The sequence below is a fragment of the Branchiostoma lanceolatum genome, chromosome 9, assembly GCF_035083965.1.
Source record: "Branchiostoma lanceolatum isolate klBraLanc5 chromosome 9, klBraLanc5.hap2, whole genome shotgun sequence".
Taxonomy (NCBI): domain Eukaryota; kingdom Metazoa; phylum Chordata; class Leptocardii; order Amphioxiformes; family Branchiostomatidae; genus Branchiostoma; species Branchiostoma lanceolatum.
Genome location: NC_089730.1, coordinates 2,761,324 through 2,776,849, shown reverse-complemented (window position 1 = coordinate 2,776,849; position 15,526 = coordinate 2,761,324). Strand labels below are relative to the sequence as shown.

General features: G+C 41.8%; 3 protein-coding genes across 3 annotated transcripts; all 3 read left to right on the top strand.

The window, feature by feature from the left end:
* The first annotated feature begins 1,958 nt into the window (after window positions 1-1,958).
* LOC136441963 (lactadherin-like) lies at window positions 1,959-9,347 on the top strand. The gene is made up of 6 exons (XM_066438527.1): window positions 1,959-2,024; window positions 2,604-2,742; window positions 4,895-5,121; window positions 6,708-6,860; window positions 7,510-7,648; window positions 9,232-9,347. The coding sequence occupies exons 1-6, from the start codon at window positions 1,959-1,961 to the stop codon at window positions 9,345-9,347; spliced, it is 840 nt and encodes a 279-aa protein (XP_066294624.1).
* A 1,224-nt stretch (window positions 9,348-10,571) lies between these two features.
* On the top strand, window positions 10,572-14,788 carry LOC136441424 (LDL receptor repeat-containing protein egg-1-like). Its single transcript, XM_066437708.1, has 4 exons — window positions 10,572-10,654; window positions 11,414-11,545; window positions 13,856-13,969; window positions 14,193-14,788. Exons 2-4 carry the CDS (start codon window positions 11,485-11,487, stop codon window positions 14,312-14,314), a joined length of 297 nt encoding a protein of 98 aa, XP_066293805.1. The 5' UTR covers window positions 10,572-10,654; window positions 11,414-11,484; the 3' UTR covers window positions 14,315-14,788.
* Window positions 14,458-15,295, top strand: LOC136441962 (CD320 antigen-like). The gene is made up of 2 exons (XM_066438526.1): window positions 14,458-14,863; window positions 15,195-15,295. Exons 1-2 carry the CDS (start codon window positions 14,458-14,460, stop codon window positions 15,293-15,295), a joined length of 507 nt encoding a protein of 168 aa, XP_066294623.1.
* Window positions 15,296-15,526: the final 231 nt, after the last annotated feature.

The following is a 15,526-nucleotide window of genomic DNA, read 5'->3' as shown; positions in this document are numbered from 1 at the left end:
GACAAAGGTCAATGTTCATTATGGGCCTCTTCGTGGCTGAACTTAATACTGCAGCAGAACTGTTTTTTTTTTTAAATCTTTTGTCGTGGACATGATAATTGCATCCTCCTAGTCCCAGCAGACCCGATATATTCATTACCTCCCATAGCGGCCCTGCCTTTCCGAGCCCCTAAACACGGTTCTGGCGACGTCACCACCAAACAGCTTTCAGCCAATCAGAGGGTTTGCTAAAGCTCATTTTGAGCAAAGACGCAAAGGACGCTGGGAAGCTATCAGCCAGTCAGCTTACGTCTTACATCGCTACTTAATTATTCATGGGCAACCAACGACTCTTTGTGCCAAATAAGGCTAGCTCATTAATTATTTATGAGCAACTGTCAGTGACGTCCCCAGAACCCAAAATCTCCGTTCAAAAGATCAGGGCTGAGACCGGGAGGGTTTGCCGAACATTTCCCGAGCGGGTTTCAGCGCCGATAAAGGAGGGTGGATAATTGTTGATCCTGTAAATGTGGATAGGCCAGTCAGTCAAACTAGAAAGACTGTGCTTGTATGTTAGACAAAATACGATAAACTCCACCAACACAGGTTGTGGTGCTAAGCAGTTCCGCTGCGCGGACGGTTCCTGCCTGTTGGAGTCTCAGCTGTGTGACAACCTGACGGACTGCAGTGAAGGGGAGGATGAGGAAGACTGTGGAGGTAGTTAGATCAGATCAGTCCGTTATTGTATTAGATACACTATCTACTGTACTTAAGTGTTTGTCAGCGTATGTCGATTAAGGCTCGACAGAACACGACAAAAAAAAATGAAGCAAATGGATTTTATTTAGGAATGGTCGCTTAAGTGCATCTATATCTATTCAAGATAGAGAATTGATACTGGTACTCAAGGCTATAAAGATGTCTCGGTGAAAAGACTTTCAAACGGCATCCGCCATATCTTATCAGCTTTGAATAGTTCGTCATGTGACCTGGAAGTCAAAGGTCACACAGGTTACGTGACACGAGGGTGACAATTAGCTTTACAAGTCTTGTTGAAAACCTTTTCCTCACAGATGTCCCACCTCCTGGATTCCCTCTTGGTTTGGCGAGTCGGTACATTCCCGATGTTTTCATCACTGCCAGTTCCGAGTACAAGTCGGAGTTTGCCCCATCCCAGGCTCGACACACGCCTCCGACTTCACCAGGATACTGCTGGGTACCAAGTTCTGTGGTGGACCAATGGCTTCAGGTATCTTTTCTCTCATTGCTTCGTGTAACGTTGGTTCAGTGCGGCGGACGGTAGTTTCAAATTACAAAACATGTATTATGGTATCAGCACGACTAGAGACAAAATATAACATATATATAGCATTAGTGCAAAGGTAGTCCATGATATTGACAGAATAACAGAAAAAAGGATGGTTTATTATTCTGCCAAATTGGTTTCAATTAACTCGTATCGAAAAAAAATCCCGGTTTTACGTGAGCTAAAGTTACAACATTTTGGATTCATACACTCAGGATAGTGCCACACAAAGTGGACTACATTTGTATCCGTCAATAAGCCCATTCGTAATTCCGACTACGCATGTGCAGTGTCAAAGCTTTAAAGGTAAAGGCCCCTGAGACGTAAACAAATCCCGGGTGGGCGTTGTTATGCAAATTTAGACAATGTAGTCACACCAGCACTGTTTACAAGCCAGGCGCCTTCACCTTTGACGCGGTGTAGTCGGAATTACGAATGGCCTTATATGTGTGATTGACAGGTCTACTTTGGCAAAACCACTGACGTCACAGGCGTGGTCATCAGTGGAGGTGGCTCGAATTGGGACCTGGGCAGCTGGGTGACGTCATTCACCCTGTCCTTCAGCATGGACGGCGATTCTTGGGCACCGTACGAAGACAGCAACAACAACGTACAGGTACGAGCTAATGAGTTTTACTAACAATTTTACAGGCTATTGTGTACATAAAGAAGAATGAAATCACACAAAGCCTATGTCACGTCACCTGAACGGAAGTGTGACGTCAACAACGGGGCAAAGGTTTCCGGCAGTCGGTAGCGGCCCCCGTCTCTGTTGAGGAATGGGCCCGAATGTGCAGCATCTTTAACTCTAAGTACAAGAAATTAATCCTCTGCGGTGCTAAAATTCTGATTTTGTCACGGCGAGGACATCTTGAACTTAACGTTTCACATGCATAACAAGAGTTATAGCCTTTTATCCTTTTTTTTTTATTTTAAGAAAATCATTGTCCCCAAAAAGCGTGATAACTATACTGACATCTGACGTTGTGGTGAACACTACTCAGATAATCACGTTTCAAGACTTGATTACTTTTCTGAACTAAAAAGATGTGGTAAATAATCACATCTGTGAACATGTTTTCATATAGTATTACGTGAATGTTATGAGCGAAACTAGTTTCATACAATTGATATTTCTTAAACGATCCCTCCACTATAGTCTTGAGTCCTTGAGTCGCTTAGATGCAGCCCGATTATTCCAAAGAATTCTGTGTAACTAAAGGATTCTGACTTGGTTGATTAGTTGGATACCTGGATACTGTATTCACTCCATTAGCTTTAGGTGTCTAAACTTAAACCTTCTTATTTTCTTGCACAGGTTTTCCAAGGAAACCGAGACCGGTACAACAAAGCCAGTCGTCCTCTCCCAGCTCCTGTGACGTCACGCTACATCCGTCTGTACCCAGCAGGCTATGAGGGCTGGGTCGCCATGGTGATGGAGGTGTACGTCACAAACGGTTAGTTTACCGTAGTGGCATCGTGTGGCGCAATCGATAGAATGTTTCGCCCAGAACCGAGAGGTCCCGGGTTCGAAACCCCGATATGCCCCGATGTTGTGCCCTTGTGAAAGGCACTTCACACGACTTTCCTCACTCCATCCAGGTGTGAATGGGTACCTGACATCGGTTGGGGAAGGTTGTATTGAGGTCAACTGCTGGCGCCAATGGCAGCCGCCCAGACCCTTGCGACAGTTCCACAAAGTGCAAGTGCAAGTGAAGCAAATATGTATCAGTTCTGTATCATATGATTGTAAACCCTGCAGCAATTTAGCACTGGCTGCCATTGCACGGGCAATTTCTGACCAATAAAACCATTATTAGTTCTATAACCAGGTAGGGAACAGCCCGCCAATCTAATGTTCTATCCATATACATGCAAATCATGTAAGGCAGAGCTATAAAAAGTCACCTGAGTTTTTAGTCCATGAAAAACTCACATTGACAGCGTCGTCCGCCCTCTAAAGTGTCCATCTAGTTAATTTTAGCCAATTCAAAACGGCGGAAAGCGTCGCTATGGCATAAAAACAAACTTTGACGGTCTTTAACCTCCCTGGACAAGAAATGGCTACATCCAAACCAAAAAAAAAGAAATAAAATCACAAACCCTTGCTTGTAACATCCAGATAAAAATGCCGATATTTCTCAACAAAGGCTTCTCATAGTTAACAAGAGTTCTACGACCTCATACCTTCGCCAAATGATTTTAACCGAAATATGACTGATGTATTAGGAGAGTTTCTCATCAATTATAAATCATACCAGTTGATCGTCTTCACCCAAATACATGTAACATAAGTTGTCCAAGGTATGAGCTTAACAAAGAATGTTATGCTAACATTTGTCAATTATGCAAATGAGGTCCTTATTAGCATAATTGATTCAATGGTGTTCACAATCGCACAACTTCCAAATGCCACAAGTATGAAAGTGCCGTCTGTCATTTACTAGTATGGAATTATACTTTATAGTAGTTTCACATTAATTATGCAAATTAGGCCGACATTTGCATATTTTCTATCTATCAACATTCCTATCTTCGTCGGTTACAAATGTCACATATTTGAATAGTCATATCATGGAACACAGCGAGCTTTTAAAATTGCCTCATTAATTATGTAAATAAGAATCTGATTTGCATAATTATCATCCAATCATACAAAGCATCACGTAAGCTATCTACATACCAAAAATCATGACCATCCATCAAGCCCATCTTGAGTTCTAGTATTTTCTCATTATGAAGTCTTCATTTGCATAGTTGATATCTATATATATTACATCAGCCCTTTATCAAATACTTCTTCAGCAATACATATCTATACTCTTAGTGCACACTTCCACACAATCTCCATGTACACCATACCTCTTCCTTCACAGATATAACATAATTAACTCACCTGCCCTGAACACCGTCCTATCCCCATGCTGTGACACACGAGTACTGATTGTTCTTCCTGATGTAAGGCAGTGTATATCCAATTTTGGTCTGCTTCCACCAAATTCCACACCACTTTCTGCTGCTACCTTTTTCATACCACTGCTGACAGCTTAGTGACAAGGCAATTTGTCCCAGCAGCTTGTTTCCTGCCTCCCACATGACAACTACGCACCCCTACCACTTATCCTTGACCCCTCGAAACAACACCGGCAACACGTCCCAGCCAGAACACAATACTCTAGCATACAATATAACACATTTTTACACTTTTCTCGTTAATTATGCAAAGTACTTCGCCCAAAATCTTATCATCTTGATATTTACAACATACACACCGACACACCAACTACGACAACAAACCATACAGGCGTTCTCGACTTATCGTGTTCACTAACAGACACACAGGCAAGCAACAACGAATAACCTTCTTGACGAAGGTAATATTATAGTGACTGCTGCCAGGTACTGAGATCCAACTGTAATATGTGTACCAAGATTATTTTGACAAGCATTTAATATATTCAGAATATATAGAAAAGCTGAATGTCTTGTTACAGGACAATAAAAGAATTAAAAGAGGAAAGCAATGCAGTGTATATAATTAGTGCAAACCTCGGCAACCATGCGTGTAATTGTTAAGAAAGCTGCTGTAATATTTTCGTTTATGTTCAGACGAGAACACTTGGTTGATTCAAGACGAGTACGTTCCATTGGGGGTCGGACTGCGCTCCGACGATCCTGCTGCGGTTCCGAAGATTGCCGACCTCGACATGACAGCTTCATCGCGAGAGGACGCCGTCTACCCTTGGCAAGCTCGCCTGAACAACGGAGAAGGACAGCAGCAGAGAGCAGAATGGTCTCCGGCTCTACTCGTGGGTAACACGAGACCATGGCTACAGGTAGCTCTTGCTTAGTAATAGCCGTGGTAAAGCCGGCGTCACAATTCAGATCATGCGAGCGTCGGCCGAATCTGTAGATCGCCCGAAGCTCGCCGAATTTCAAAATCGCCCGAGCGTCGTATTTTGCAATGAAAATCTCGGATGATGTCCGTGGAACGCTACAAACTAAAAATCGCCTATGAGATGGTACCATCTCTTGGACATGGACGAGGTCAGAATCGACTGACCTAGTAAAAGGCCAATGTTTGGATCAACTTGAATGAACGAGCTGAATTTCTTATTTGTTACGGGAGCTTTACAAAGTAAGGTGCATTCACCATGATATAACCTTCCTCGTCGTGGGGCACTCCCTAGACGAGACCCAGGTTGTGGTAGCAGCACACAGTATTTCGCCGCGACCCTGTGACGTATACGTAGCGGTAAGAAAGTAGTGCGCCCTAAACCTTGAACCGTATGAATTCCAGCGAGGCACTAACTTTACTGTATGGAATAGGGGTGGGTACCGGTACATAAAATTCAGGTCCGGTCCAGGTCCAGGTCCAGAGGGTCAGGTCCAGGTCCGGACCTGTACCTGTACCTGATTATAGTAGCGTCGCAGTACATCATATTTTGGAGAGCGAGACACACGCAAAATTCTCCAAACGTCATGTCTGGAACGATATAATTTCTTAGGTTTGCACTTTGTCTCAAAATTATAATTATACTCTTCTCGCCGTCTGTTTACTAATCCTTTAAGTGTTTCTAGGTATGATTCACAGCTAACGTCTTCGAAAACGAAGTTAAATCTGCTGTTTTTTATTTTCTAAGACCAGTTATGTGGCCGCCTGGTACTATGAATTTTCTAATCGGTCCATAGGCCGGTCCACTGATTTTATACGGACCGGTTTTTTTTGGACCGGTCCATTAAGAAATACCGGTTTTGTACCGGTACACGGTACCGGTACCCACCCCTAGTATGGAAGTATGATAAGTGGGGTTTTAGATCGTACGAATGAGATTGTGAAGTTTTCCCATTCGGCGTAAAAATGCGCCTGACCTCTGCAGCTACCTGCCTAGGTGAATTTGCTGCTGTTCCGTATGACCCCGCGTGACCCCATATCAAAATGGCCGTGAAATTGTTATGAAACCATAACTTTTTTTGTTTTCAGTTATTTTGTAGATCGTACCCTTGACTTTAACATATTCGTTTGTCGTGATTTGTGTTTTGCTACCTTGTGCCCCGACGGCTTTGCTCTTACAGGCAAGCCAATATTCCTGGCTTCACCACTCTCTTATCTGCACTGCCGGGCCAACCCCCCCATCCAATTAAAATCCCAAGTAAATCCACAGCTGGGCCCCGTGCGGCAGAAGGGAATAGAAACAGGCCAGTGGAAGTGCAGTATGATTGGTGAGTTTCTTCATGTGACTGGGCCTGACCAATCATATGAACAAAGTCAAAGGTCAAGAAGTTCAATGCTGGTCCTCTTGGTATGATTTTTTTTCCCCTTGCATATATGTAATAAGCGAGTACATAGGAAAGGAAATTCCTAGAGGTACTTAACGTCAATGTGCATTCAGTATAGTTCGGTTTCTCCTTTTCACTCCAGATTAAGCATGACAAGTTGTACGCAGTTACCGGTGTCATCACCCAGGGGGCTTACAACCTGGACTACTGGGTGACGTCATACAAGCTGGCTTTCTCTGTGAATGGCCAATCATGGACGCCGTATGTAAACCGCACTGGGGACAGTGAAGCAATGGTCAGTTTTACCACACATTCTGAAAATTGGCATTGTAGCGTTCGTTAGTCATTAAAAACATAGAAGACACATTTTGAGACACAGACCCCCTCCCCTTTTATCAGATTATGTGTACGGTCCACACCGGTGCAATGACCTAATGGGTAGAGTGGTCGCCTTGCATACGGTATGTCGTGAGGTCGAACCCCGGCCGGGTCATACCAAAGACTCTAAAAATGGTGCATACAGCTTTCTCTGCTTAGCACTCAGCATTTGGGAAAGAGTATGGTAGTTAATCACACACCACAACCAGTGGACCAGCCCCTTGCTGTCGTGCCTTGCACAAAGTTGTGTGGCCCAGGGCTGCCGAAACGGAGATGGGCGCCGCCTTATGCACCGTTTGATGCCGGGAGGATTTTAAATTTGACGGTCCATTGCTGGGTTCAACTTCCGTTTAAAGCTTTTCTTTCCTTGTTATATTTGTTTAGAAAACAGAAGTTAATATTAGCATGAAAGTTCATCTGAGTTTGTAAAGTTACATGGTGAAGAATGGAACTGTTCTGCTCAAGAAAATACCGGAGTTTTCGACTTTTTTTTTTTTTATGGTACCCGGACCCACTCGGAGGAATACATGATTGAGATCTTATACACCATTAATGATTTCTTTCAGGTTTTCCAGGGAAACATTGACAGCCATCGCTATGCTCGCAACCTATTGGACAAGCCGGTTCTTGCATTGTACACTCGGTTTTACCCTCTCACCCACCATGTTTACTTTGCACTAAGGGTCGAGGTTCTCATCATAGATGGTAAGAACTCCAATATCACTCACTCACTCATCTCCGCCGCTTTTCAGTCTTTCAGTCTGTTAATGTGTTTTCTTGATTTTTTTTCATGACTATTGGTACGATATCAACTAAGACTAGAAAAGGTAACATCATTCTGGATTACATTTAAAAGCATAGAATTCAAGCTGATTATACTAGTTTTCATTCTGCACCCTAGCCCTAGGTTCTGAAGAAATGTTGTTGACTTATAGCCTGGTATCCATTTTTTTCTTGCCAAATTTGTTTTTCTGTTCAAACCCCTTGCAGAATATTTCTAGATCACACATACCCATAAGCCAACATAACTGAAAAGTGTAACCTCCTTGGTGGAGCTAAGAAGTCATAGTTTGGATACATTTATATGAGCGGCACCACTTACGTTATGGTACGGTCATATTTACACGGATGCCCGTAGGGGCGTAGCCCCGGCTGGGCCCCGAAGACACAAATTTGTCCCGCTGAACTGTCAGACAACGCGGAAGGGGACTTCTCAGCGACATCACGATTAGCTCACAGCACCTATTTGCTACCGAGCCCCGCGTTGATTTAACTCAGTGTTAAGACTTCCAGGGCCCCGACCGTGCCCAAAGAAAACCCGACATCCGCTGGGTGCCGCACTGGACCACGTAGGGGTCACGCCCGAAAGTGAAAAAAAAAGTCGGTGGACTGCCCGGCAGGGACCCCTTTTTTCAATTCTGACTTAAAGACCAAGATTGTACTATAAAATCACCCAATAAATTCGGCTAAGGTAAACTACCAGGGTCAGTCTGCTACTGACTACGGTGGTGTTCACATCGGTGGAGGCCTGGCTAAGATAGTCACCACCAACACAAGTTACTCTAGATCTCTCAATAAGCTTTTGAAATGTAGTCAGATAAGGAATTGAAGTATGCCTATACCGTGAAGGAGTTAGCTTTATGTAACTCAGAAAATAAATGACAACACTGGCGGCTTACCATGCTCTGTTTGGTAGTACCGGTATAATTAAAGAAATTGGCTGGCAGTTCATGTGCAGTTCTACCTTACAACTTCTGCAGAGCTCCAGTCTATATAACATGCTTTTGGAATACCATGTAGAAACCACAGCTAAAAGTCATATTTCTAGACAAACAACTACCAAACATTTGGATTCAACTGCGAGGAGGGCATTTCCAAGTTTCAAATATAGATACAGTTACACTTTGAAACGACTTTGACAAGCTGACTTTAACGTTGATATTTGAACACGAGATTGATCATCTAAAAACTGAATGTAGTTTTGATTATGTAACTTTGTTACAATCATTCTGTGTCATTCTGTATGGTTTCATAATGTTACTTTAAAAACCAGTAGAAAAAAAATATTTGAATTTCGTTCACCAGTATTATGCTAATCTTCCCTTGCCATTGTTTCAAGTCAGAGACAGTCAGGGATTTTTAGGTGTTTATATAGTTATGGGGGCCAATCCACCTTTCAAACTGCAGCAAGGCCACAGTGGGAAGCACTTCCTGAATTAGTTTATGGTTCTGGCCCCAGGGTCCAGATTATTTCATTTTAAGCATATACCATCAATATTCCTTACAAGGTTCCGGTTGTGCATCTCACGAGGCCTTCTGTAACGGGACATGTCGACCAAAGGAAACTTTCTGTCGAGCCTTTGACGGATGTGTGCCACAGCGCTACGACAATGTAGACAAGTGAATACACTTATTATTACTCATTTTTTTACTCGATTGCTCCTTATATGAAGATGAGCGCTAATCAAGAATTAGACAAGAAATGTACAAAAATGTCAAAGCAGGACATTTTCATATACCTGATGTCATGTAAGAACGAGCATATAATGGGCAAAGTATGTAGCCATGTTTCCAAATGTTTCAAATAGGAAGAAGAAAATACTAGGTTTAAACATTAGTTTAGCAATTGTCATTTGTTTAATTTTTTTTAGTTCTCAATATTAGAATCCAGAATTGTATGAATTCTTGCTCTGTATTTTGCTTCTTATAGACCATCTGTGTATTTAGCCCATCTGGGCAGGAACATGCAATAAAGATTATTATCATTATTATTATTATTATATTTATTAAACTTTCCTTATATGACATATCAGATATTTTCTTAAAATCAAATAGTTAAAATCAGGGTTGGAAGAAATCTTTGGTTTATAAGACAAGACAAAAATGCAAGCTATTGATAGCAATGGTAATTATTGCTCGAAGTAAAAAAATGCAAATACGAAAATAATCAAAATTAATGAAATTTTATCTATGTGATACAATGGTGGACATGTTGCTTCTCTACCTTTAAATGCTAGTATTTCATATATAAGCTCGTCGTGTTCGCCTGCTTTTTTGGAAGCCGAGGGAAGATGAAGAACCCCCTTTTTCTACGATGTGTTGTTCCTGGTAGTACAAGTAATTATCAGTTCAAGTAAATATACAAAACAAATATAGTAGTAGTAGTAGTAGACTTGTTTTTATTCAGAAACGGCAAGACTTAAAAACCTCCTAGCAGCCCGGTGAGGCCGAATTACGAGGTGTTGACACGGTCGGTAAAAGAAACATTCTTACCCATCACAATCGCCTTTGGTGACATACCAAGACATTGTGGGTGCATCAAAAAACTCTCAACGATAATACTTGATTAAAACACGATTTCTGAAACAGCACTTCACATAATTATGCAGTATTAACGTGTTCTCATGGGCACCGAAATATCCGCAACAAAGTTAAAGCCCAAAAGATACAATCACTGAATGGTCTATTGACATCTAAACCGTGGCAATATCATGAATTCATTCAAAACAACAGTGTTAATAGAGTCATGTTTGTTTAGAGCTCATATATAGATATTAGAGTTCATATATAATATTCAAATATAGACAAGGAGACAAAGAAAGACTTATAAGCTGTTAACATGTTTGTGTTCCAGCATTATTTGTGAAGACGTGCTGCAAGCAGAGTGCGGTCTGGAATCGACCCCCAAGCTGGAAGATCTTGGATGTTTGGGTTCGTATGTTCACCACTGTTATATGTACAGGGAAGTGGGCTTATGTAGTGCTGGGCTGCATATGGCTGATGCAGTAGACAGAATAGACTGACAGTTAGATGGATTTATAGACGGTAGATAGATACATACTGCATGGATAGATAGATAGTTAGATGAACGGATGGATGGATAGATGATAGATGGACAGACCGAAAAATGGATGGGTGGATATAAAATAGATAGATACTAGACATGTATTACAATGATAAACATAGATAGATACTAGATAGATAGATCTTGGATGTTGGAGCTAGTCTGTTTATCACTGTTGCATGTACAAGTGGGCTTATGTAGTGCTAAGGCTGCATGGCTGATATGTAGTAGACAGAATAGACTGATTAGATGGATAGATAGACGGTTGATAGATAGATACTACATGGATAGATAGATGAAAGGATGGACGGATGGATGGATAGATGATATATATGTATATAGAGAGAGAGATAGATAGATGGATAAATACATACAAATGGATGGATGGATAGAAAATAGATAGATACTAGATATGTATTACATGGATAAACAGTTAGATTAGATAGATAGATGGCAAAACATTGACCAAACGTGTCTGTATGGATGTTCGCAGAATGTATTACAACGAACCAGTTTTCTTGACTGTAACTGTTAAGTTCAAGCAATTCGTATATATTGAATTTTCAACCATGAAAGTCCTATGGTATCTGCAGTTAGTAAATGTTTGTCACTTCTTTGACTTTTAGAAATCGACAGTCAGTTCATTCCGTGTGGAGATGACGTCAGTCCTGGACGAGGATCTGAAACGTTCCACGAAATGCTGGGTTGTGACGGCATAGAAGACTGCTCCACTGGGAAGGACGAGACAAACTGTGACGGTATAGGAAAACTGTGACCGTGCTAATTATATTTCACTTCCCATACCAGAGGTATGGGTAGAGTGAAATATATTTTTTTTGCTCAGGTTCTTCTTCTTCTTCTCCTGCCAAATCTTCAAATGGATTCAACTCCGCCATTTTTGGACTAAATGACCTGAAATTTGGCATGGAAGTAAAGATGGCAAATAACCCTAGACTTTTTCGCCATTTTTTTAAACGGGCCTTTAAAAACATTTTTATGAAGGTTTTTTGAGGGCATCTTTAGGCAAAAATTACAATTTGGGTTCATGTGTCCATACAGGACTTAAATCACGTATTTGGTGTACATCACTTAAAAATGCTTCATTTTGGGGACTTTTGAACCTATTTTCAGACCAAAAACGGGCCAAAAGTGCTATCCCCGCTCCACGTTCTGTCTAAGGTTTTGTGCGTTCCATTTGCTGTTGGCCAAAGAACCCGGCTATTTAATGTTCCGCGCGCTTCATTTGCTGCTGGTCAAAGAACATGTGTTCTATTCGGGTTACTCGAGGTCATGTTGCAGGAACACATGGGCAATGAAGGACGCATTCAAAAGAATGTAGCTCAGATCATTATAAAACGTCCATTATTGCATGAGGAGTTAGTGAAATGTGCTGTATTTGCTCAGGGGCAAATAACGGCCTTTCTAGTAATCCTACTGAATTTTGAACATTATCATAATCAATAAAGTGCTTAATTATTACACTACCAAACATGCCTTTTCTTATTTTTCTTGTTTCTTCTTAAACACAGACAAATTTTCTTGAAAGAAGAAAACTTTCTGTGTTTAAGTAAAACATTTTGTCCACGAGTTAAGGAATTTTTCTTAAGTATTTTTTTCTTATTAGATCTTTCTTAAAGTAAGATGTTTTAAGAAAGGGGAGAGAAAAATTCTAATATTTTCTTAATAATAACAAGAAACACAATCTAGAAATTCTTGAGGGTGAAAATCTAAATCTATTTGAGAAGTAGTTTCTTAACTAAAAAGGATTAGGAGGTGTTCCTTGTTGTGAGAATTTGCATGGAAAGTATCAGGCTAATTCTTCAATTTTGCTTTCTTATTCATTCTCGAAGTTCTATAAAAAAAATTGTCCACGAGTTAAGAAAAACGAGAAAAACAAAAAAGGATATTTTGGCAGTGTATCCCAATGAATTTGATGCTTGACCCCTATCCCACTCAGTATGATGCTTGGCCCTTATTCTAGTCAAAATAATGCTTCATCTTTATCCAACGCAATATGATACTTGAACCCTACTCCACTCAAAATGATACCTATCTTACTCATAACTAGATAACTCGTATTTGGCTAACTTATTTCAACCTAAGGAAAGCACATCCCAGCTTATTTTGGGTTTCTATTTGAGGCTGCACAACCTCAACTCTAGCGACTGTCTTTTCCATGGAATAATTCTGAATCAAAATAACTGCACATATGTATGTAATGGAAGAATACCCCTTCATTATCTGCAAGAATAAGTTAGAGTTTTGTTTAAACTTCTCTAGTTTCGGTATATCAAAGGGGAAAACCATAACGCAAAATCGGGCATGTTCGCATTGGATGAAGCCCATTTTTTTTCGGCAGATATGACTGATGTTGGCAGTAAGAGACAAACGTTGGGTATAATCGAGCCCACTATGGAGGACATTGTTTGATTTTTCCCAATGATCTACAGCGTGAGGTATTGTAACTCCGCTTATACAACGTCACAGATGTAAATCTGGGGCAAAGGGGCGCTTCACATTCAACACGGTTGGCATACCCGGAAGTAAAGCTTGCCCCTCAAAATCAATTTTTACTTAAACACACCACTTTCGTCGCTTTGCTGTCAGTTTAGTTAGTTAAAAAGTTAAAACCCTCTCACACCATTAGGTGTATAGGGCGGTGCCCACCCCCGTTTCATAGCCCTGGGCCACACTGTGGTACAATCACTGAAGTCATTAACTCCCATACTGTTTCAGAAGTATGTACCATTTTTGTGATATGAAGTCTCAATGTGCCTCTTGTCCAGAGGTGTCCTACCCGGATACGAACTCGGGCCTTCTGGTTCCAAGTAATTTGAACCAGATGTGGTAAGTGACAGAAGTGCATACCACTACACCACAGGGACACCTCGTCGGTTTAGCATTCAATGCAATTTGACAGCAGATAAAAAGAAATGTAAACTGATACATGGACCCTTGAAACCATTTTTTGGCTATGCACTACCATGAACCTCCCACGCGGAAGAAGTGGGGCGTGCACATGTACAGTTAATAGTGAACTTCTACTGACGTTTGTCTTTCCTCGACAGAGTGTGGGATGGAGTGTCCGACCGATTTGGGGGACCCCTGCATTCCAAGTCAATGGATCTGTGACGACATCGAGGATTGTTCGGATCGGAGGGACGAACAAGGGTGTGTGCAAGGTAGGCTGACTTATAAGAAAAAAATAGCTACTGGAATTTATGCTTCGCTTTTTTAGCCCTTTTGCCCATCCTTGGACATAGCTTCTCCATCTCATGCGGTCCTGGGCCTTATCTACCAGCTGCTCTTATGTATAGCCGGTTGCTTTTTCCTCCGGATATTTCGACGAATGGTTTGCCAATTGCCTCTTCGTAGATTGACATTGATATGTACTCTCCATGACAGGAGTGCCCAAACACTGTTTCTTCACCTGCCGTAACAGCGTCACCTGTCTGCCGACACGTCATCTAGGAGATGGGCACCAGGACTGCTCTTTCGGAGAAGATGAAAGGCCCAGTGACGGTTAGTCGTAACCGTCATAATTTGTGGGAGCGTGATGCACAAATCCCGTTGTAATTTATTGCAATGGATATTCAAACACTGACAACGACCTTCTAAATGTCACCTTTAGTTAAATGATTTTGGTCGGTTCTGAATTACTTACTTATAGATGGTTATATGTAGCTTTCTAATTGATGGATATAAATCTGTTGCTACAGTTGAAGACACTTTGGCACGCAGGTGGGGCTCCTGCAGCTACAACTGTTCGTCTGTTTACGGCAACGCGCCGTGCGTTCCCGACGCGTTCCGCTGTGACGAAGAAGCCGACTGTTTGGAAGAGGAGGACGAAGAGGCCTGTGACTATGTCGGAGATGCCGGAGGGACCGATGATTGCCCGACGTTCACCTGCGACCTGCCCGCCACCCTAGACCCGATCTGTGTGCCGCATCACCAGATATGTGACGGGTACCCGGACTGTGCTGCAGGGGAGGACGAGCAGGGGTGTGTCAATGCGGACGGATTGTCCACTCAAACCGCTACCACGTCGAGCGTCGGCCAACAAACAGCTGCGACAGGTAAGGAAACGACCGGGTGGCCCACAGGGGACCAAGAACCACAGAAAGGACCCACCGCAGAAACGACAAATGGTCTAGAAACATTCGAAGACCAAACTGGAAAGAGGCCATTGACGTTATGAAACACAGTCACTCTGATAAAATAAACGAACAAACAAACAAAACAACACAAAAAAAAACACTTCTTGTCACGCAGTCTTTTGAACAATATCATAGAACAACAGTTAGACTTTGTCTGCGTTTTTACACGTACCAATTATGAGTATATATACCTATTAGTTATCTACTAAGCATTGTATTTCTAAATATACACATGTTTGTTTTTTTCTAGTTGGAAGATTCCAGGAGAGCCATGGATCACAGGACCAGGTCATGTTGTGGATGGTAGCCGCTGCACTGGGAGTTCAGATTCTCTATCACATGATCTACTAATTATATAAGACATTGGACAAAGTTTTATGGGTCGGGTGGCGTAACAGAATGGTTTTCGGCCCAGAACCCAGCAGTCCCGGGTTCGATCCCCCTGACGCCACCGATCTTGGTGACCTCACTGCGACTGAGCGACTTGGTAGATAGATAAATGAGTTTCAAGTTGACCTTTATGCAGAGAACTAAAACAGTACAGGGACATCTTACCTCTATTGAAGTCCTAAAAGTAAGGAA

What these genes read in the sequence shown, in the direction of transcription:
- LOC136441963 (XM_066438527.1), top strand. Translation starts at nt 1,959, where the DNA reads ATGAAATCACACAAAGCCTATGTCACGTCACCTGAACGGAAGTGTGAC. An exon ending in ACGTCAACAACGGGGCAAAG is followed by an intron (nt 2,025 to 2,603) that starts GTTTCCGGCAGT and finishes TTTCTTGCACAG; the next exon opens with GTTTTCCAAGGAAACCGAGA. An exon ending in ACACGAGACCATGGCTACAG is followed by an intron (nt 5,122 to 6,707) that starts GTAGCTCTTGCT and finishes TTTTCACTCCAG; the next exon opens with ATTAAGCATGACAAGTTGTA.
- LOC136441424 (XM_066437708.1), top strand. Translation starts at nt 11,485, where the DNA reads ATGCTGGGTTGTGACGGCATAGAAGACTGCTCCACTGGGAAGGACGAG. An exon ending in GGACGAGACAAACTGTGACG is followed by an intron (nt 11,546 to 13,855) that starts GTATAGGAAAAC and finishes TTTCCTCGACAG; the next exon opens with AGTGTGGGATGGAGTGTCCG. An exon ending in CGAACAAGGGTGTGTGCAAG is followed by an intron (nt 13,970 to 14,192) that starts GTAGGCTGACTT and finishes TCTCCATGACAG; the next exon opens with GAGTGCCCAAACACTGTTTC.
- LOC136441962 (XM_066438526.1), top strand. Translation starts at nt 14,458, where the DNA reads ATGGTTATATGTAGCTTTCTAATTGATGGATATAAATCTGTTGCTACA. An exon ending in CCAACAAACAGCTGCGACAG is followed by an intron (nt 14,864 to 15,194) that starts GTAAGGAAACGA and finishes GTTTTTTTCTAG; the next exon opens with TTGGAAGATTCCAGGAGAGC.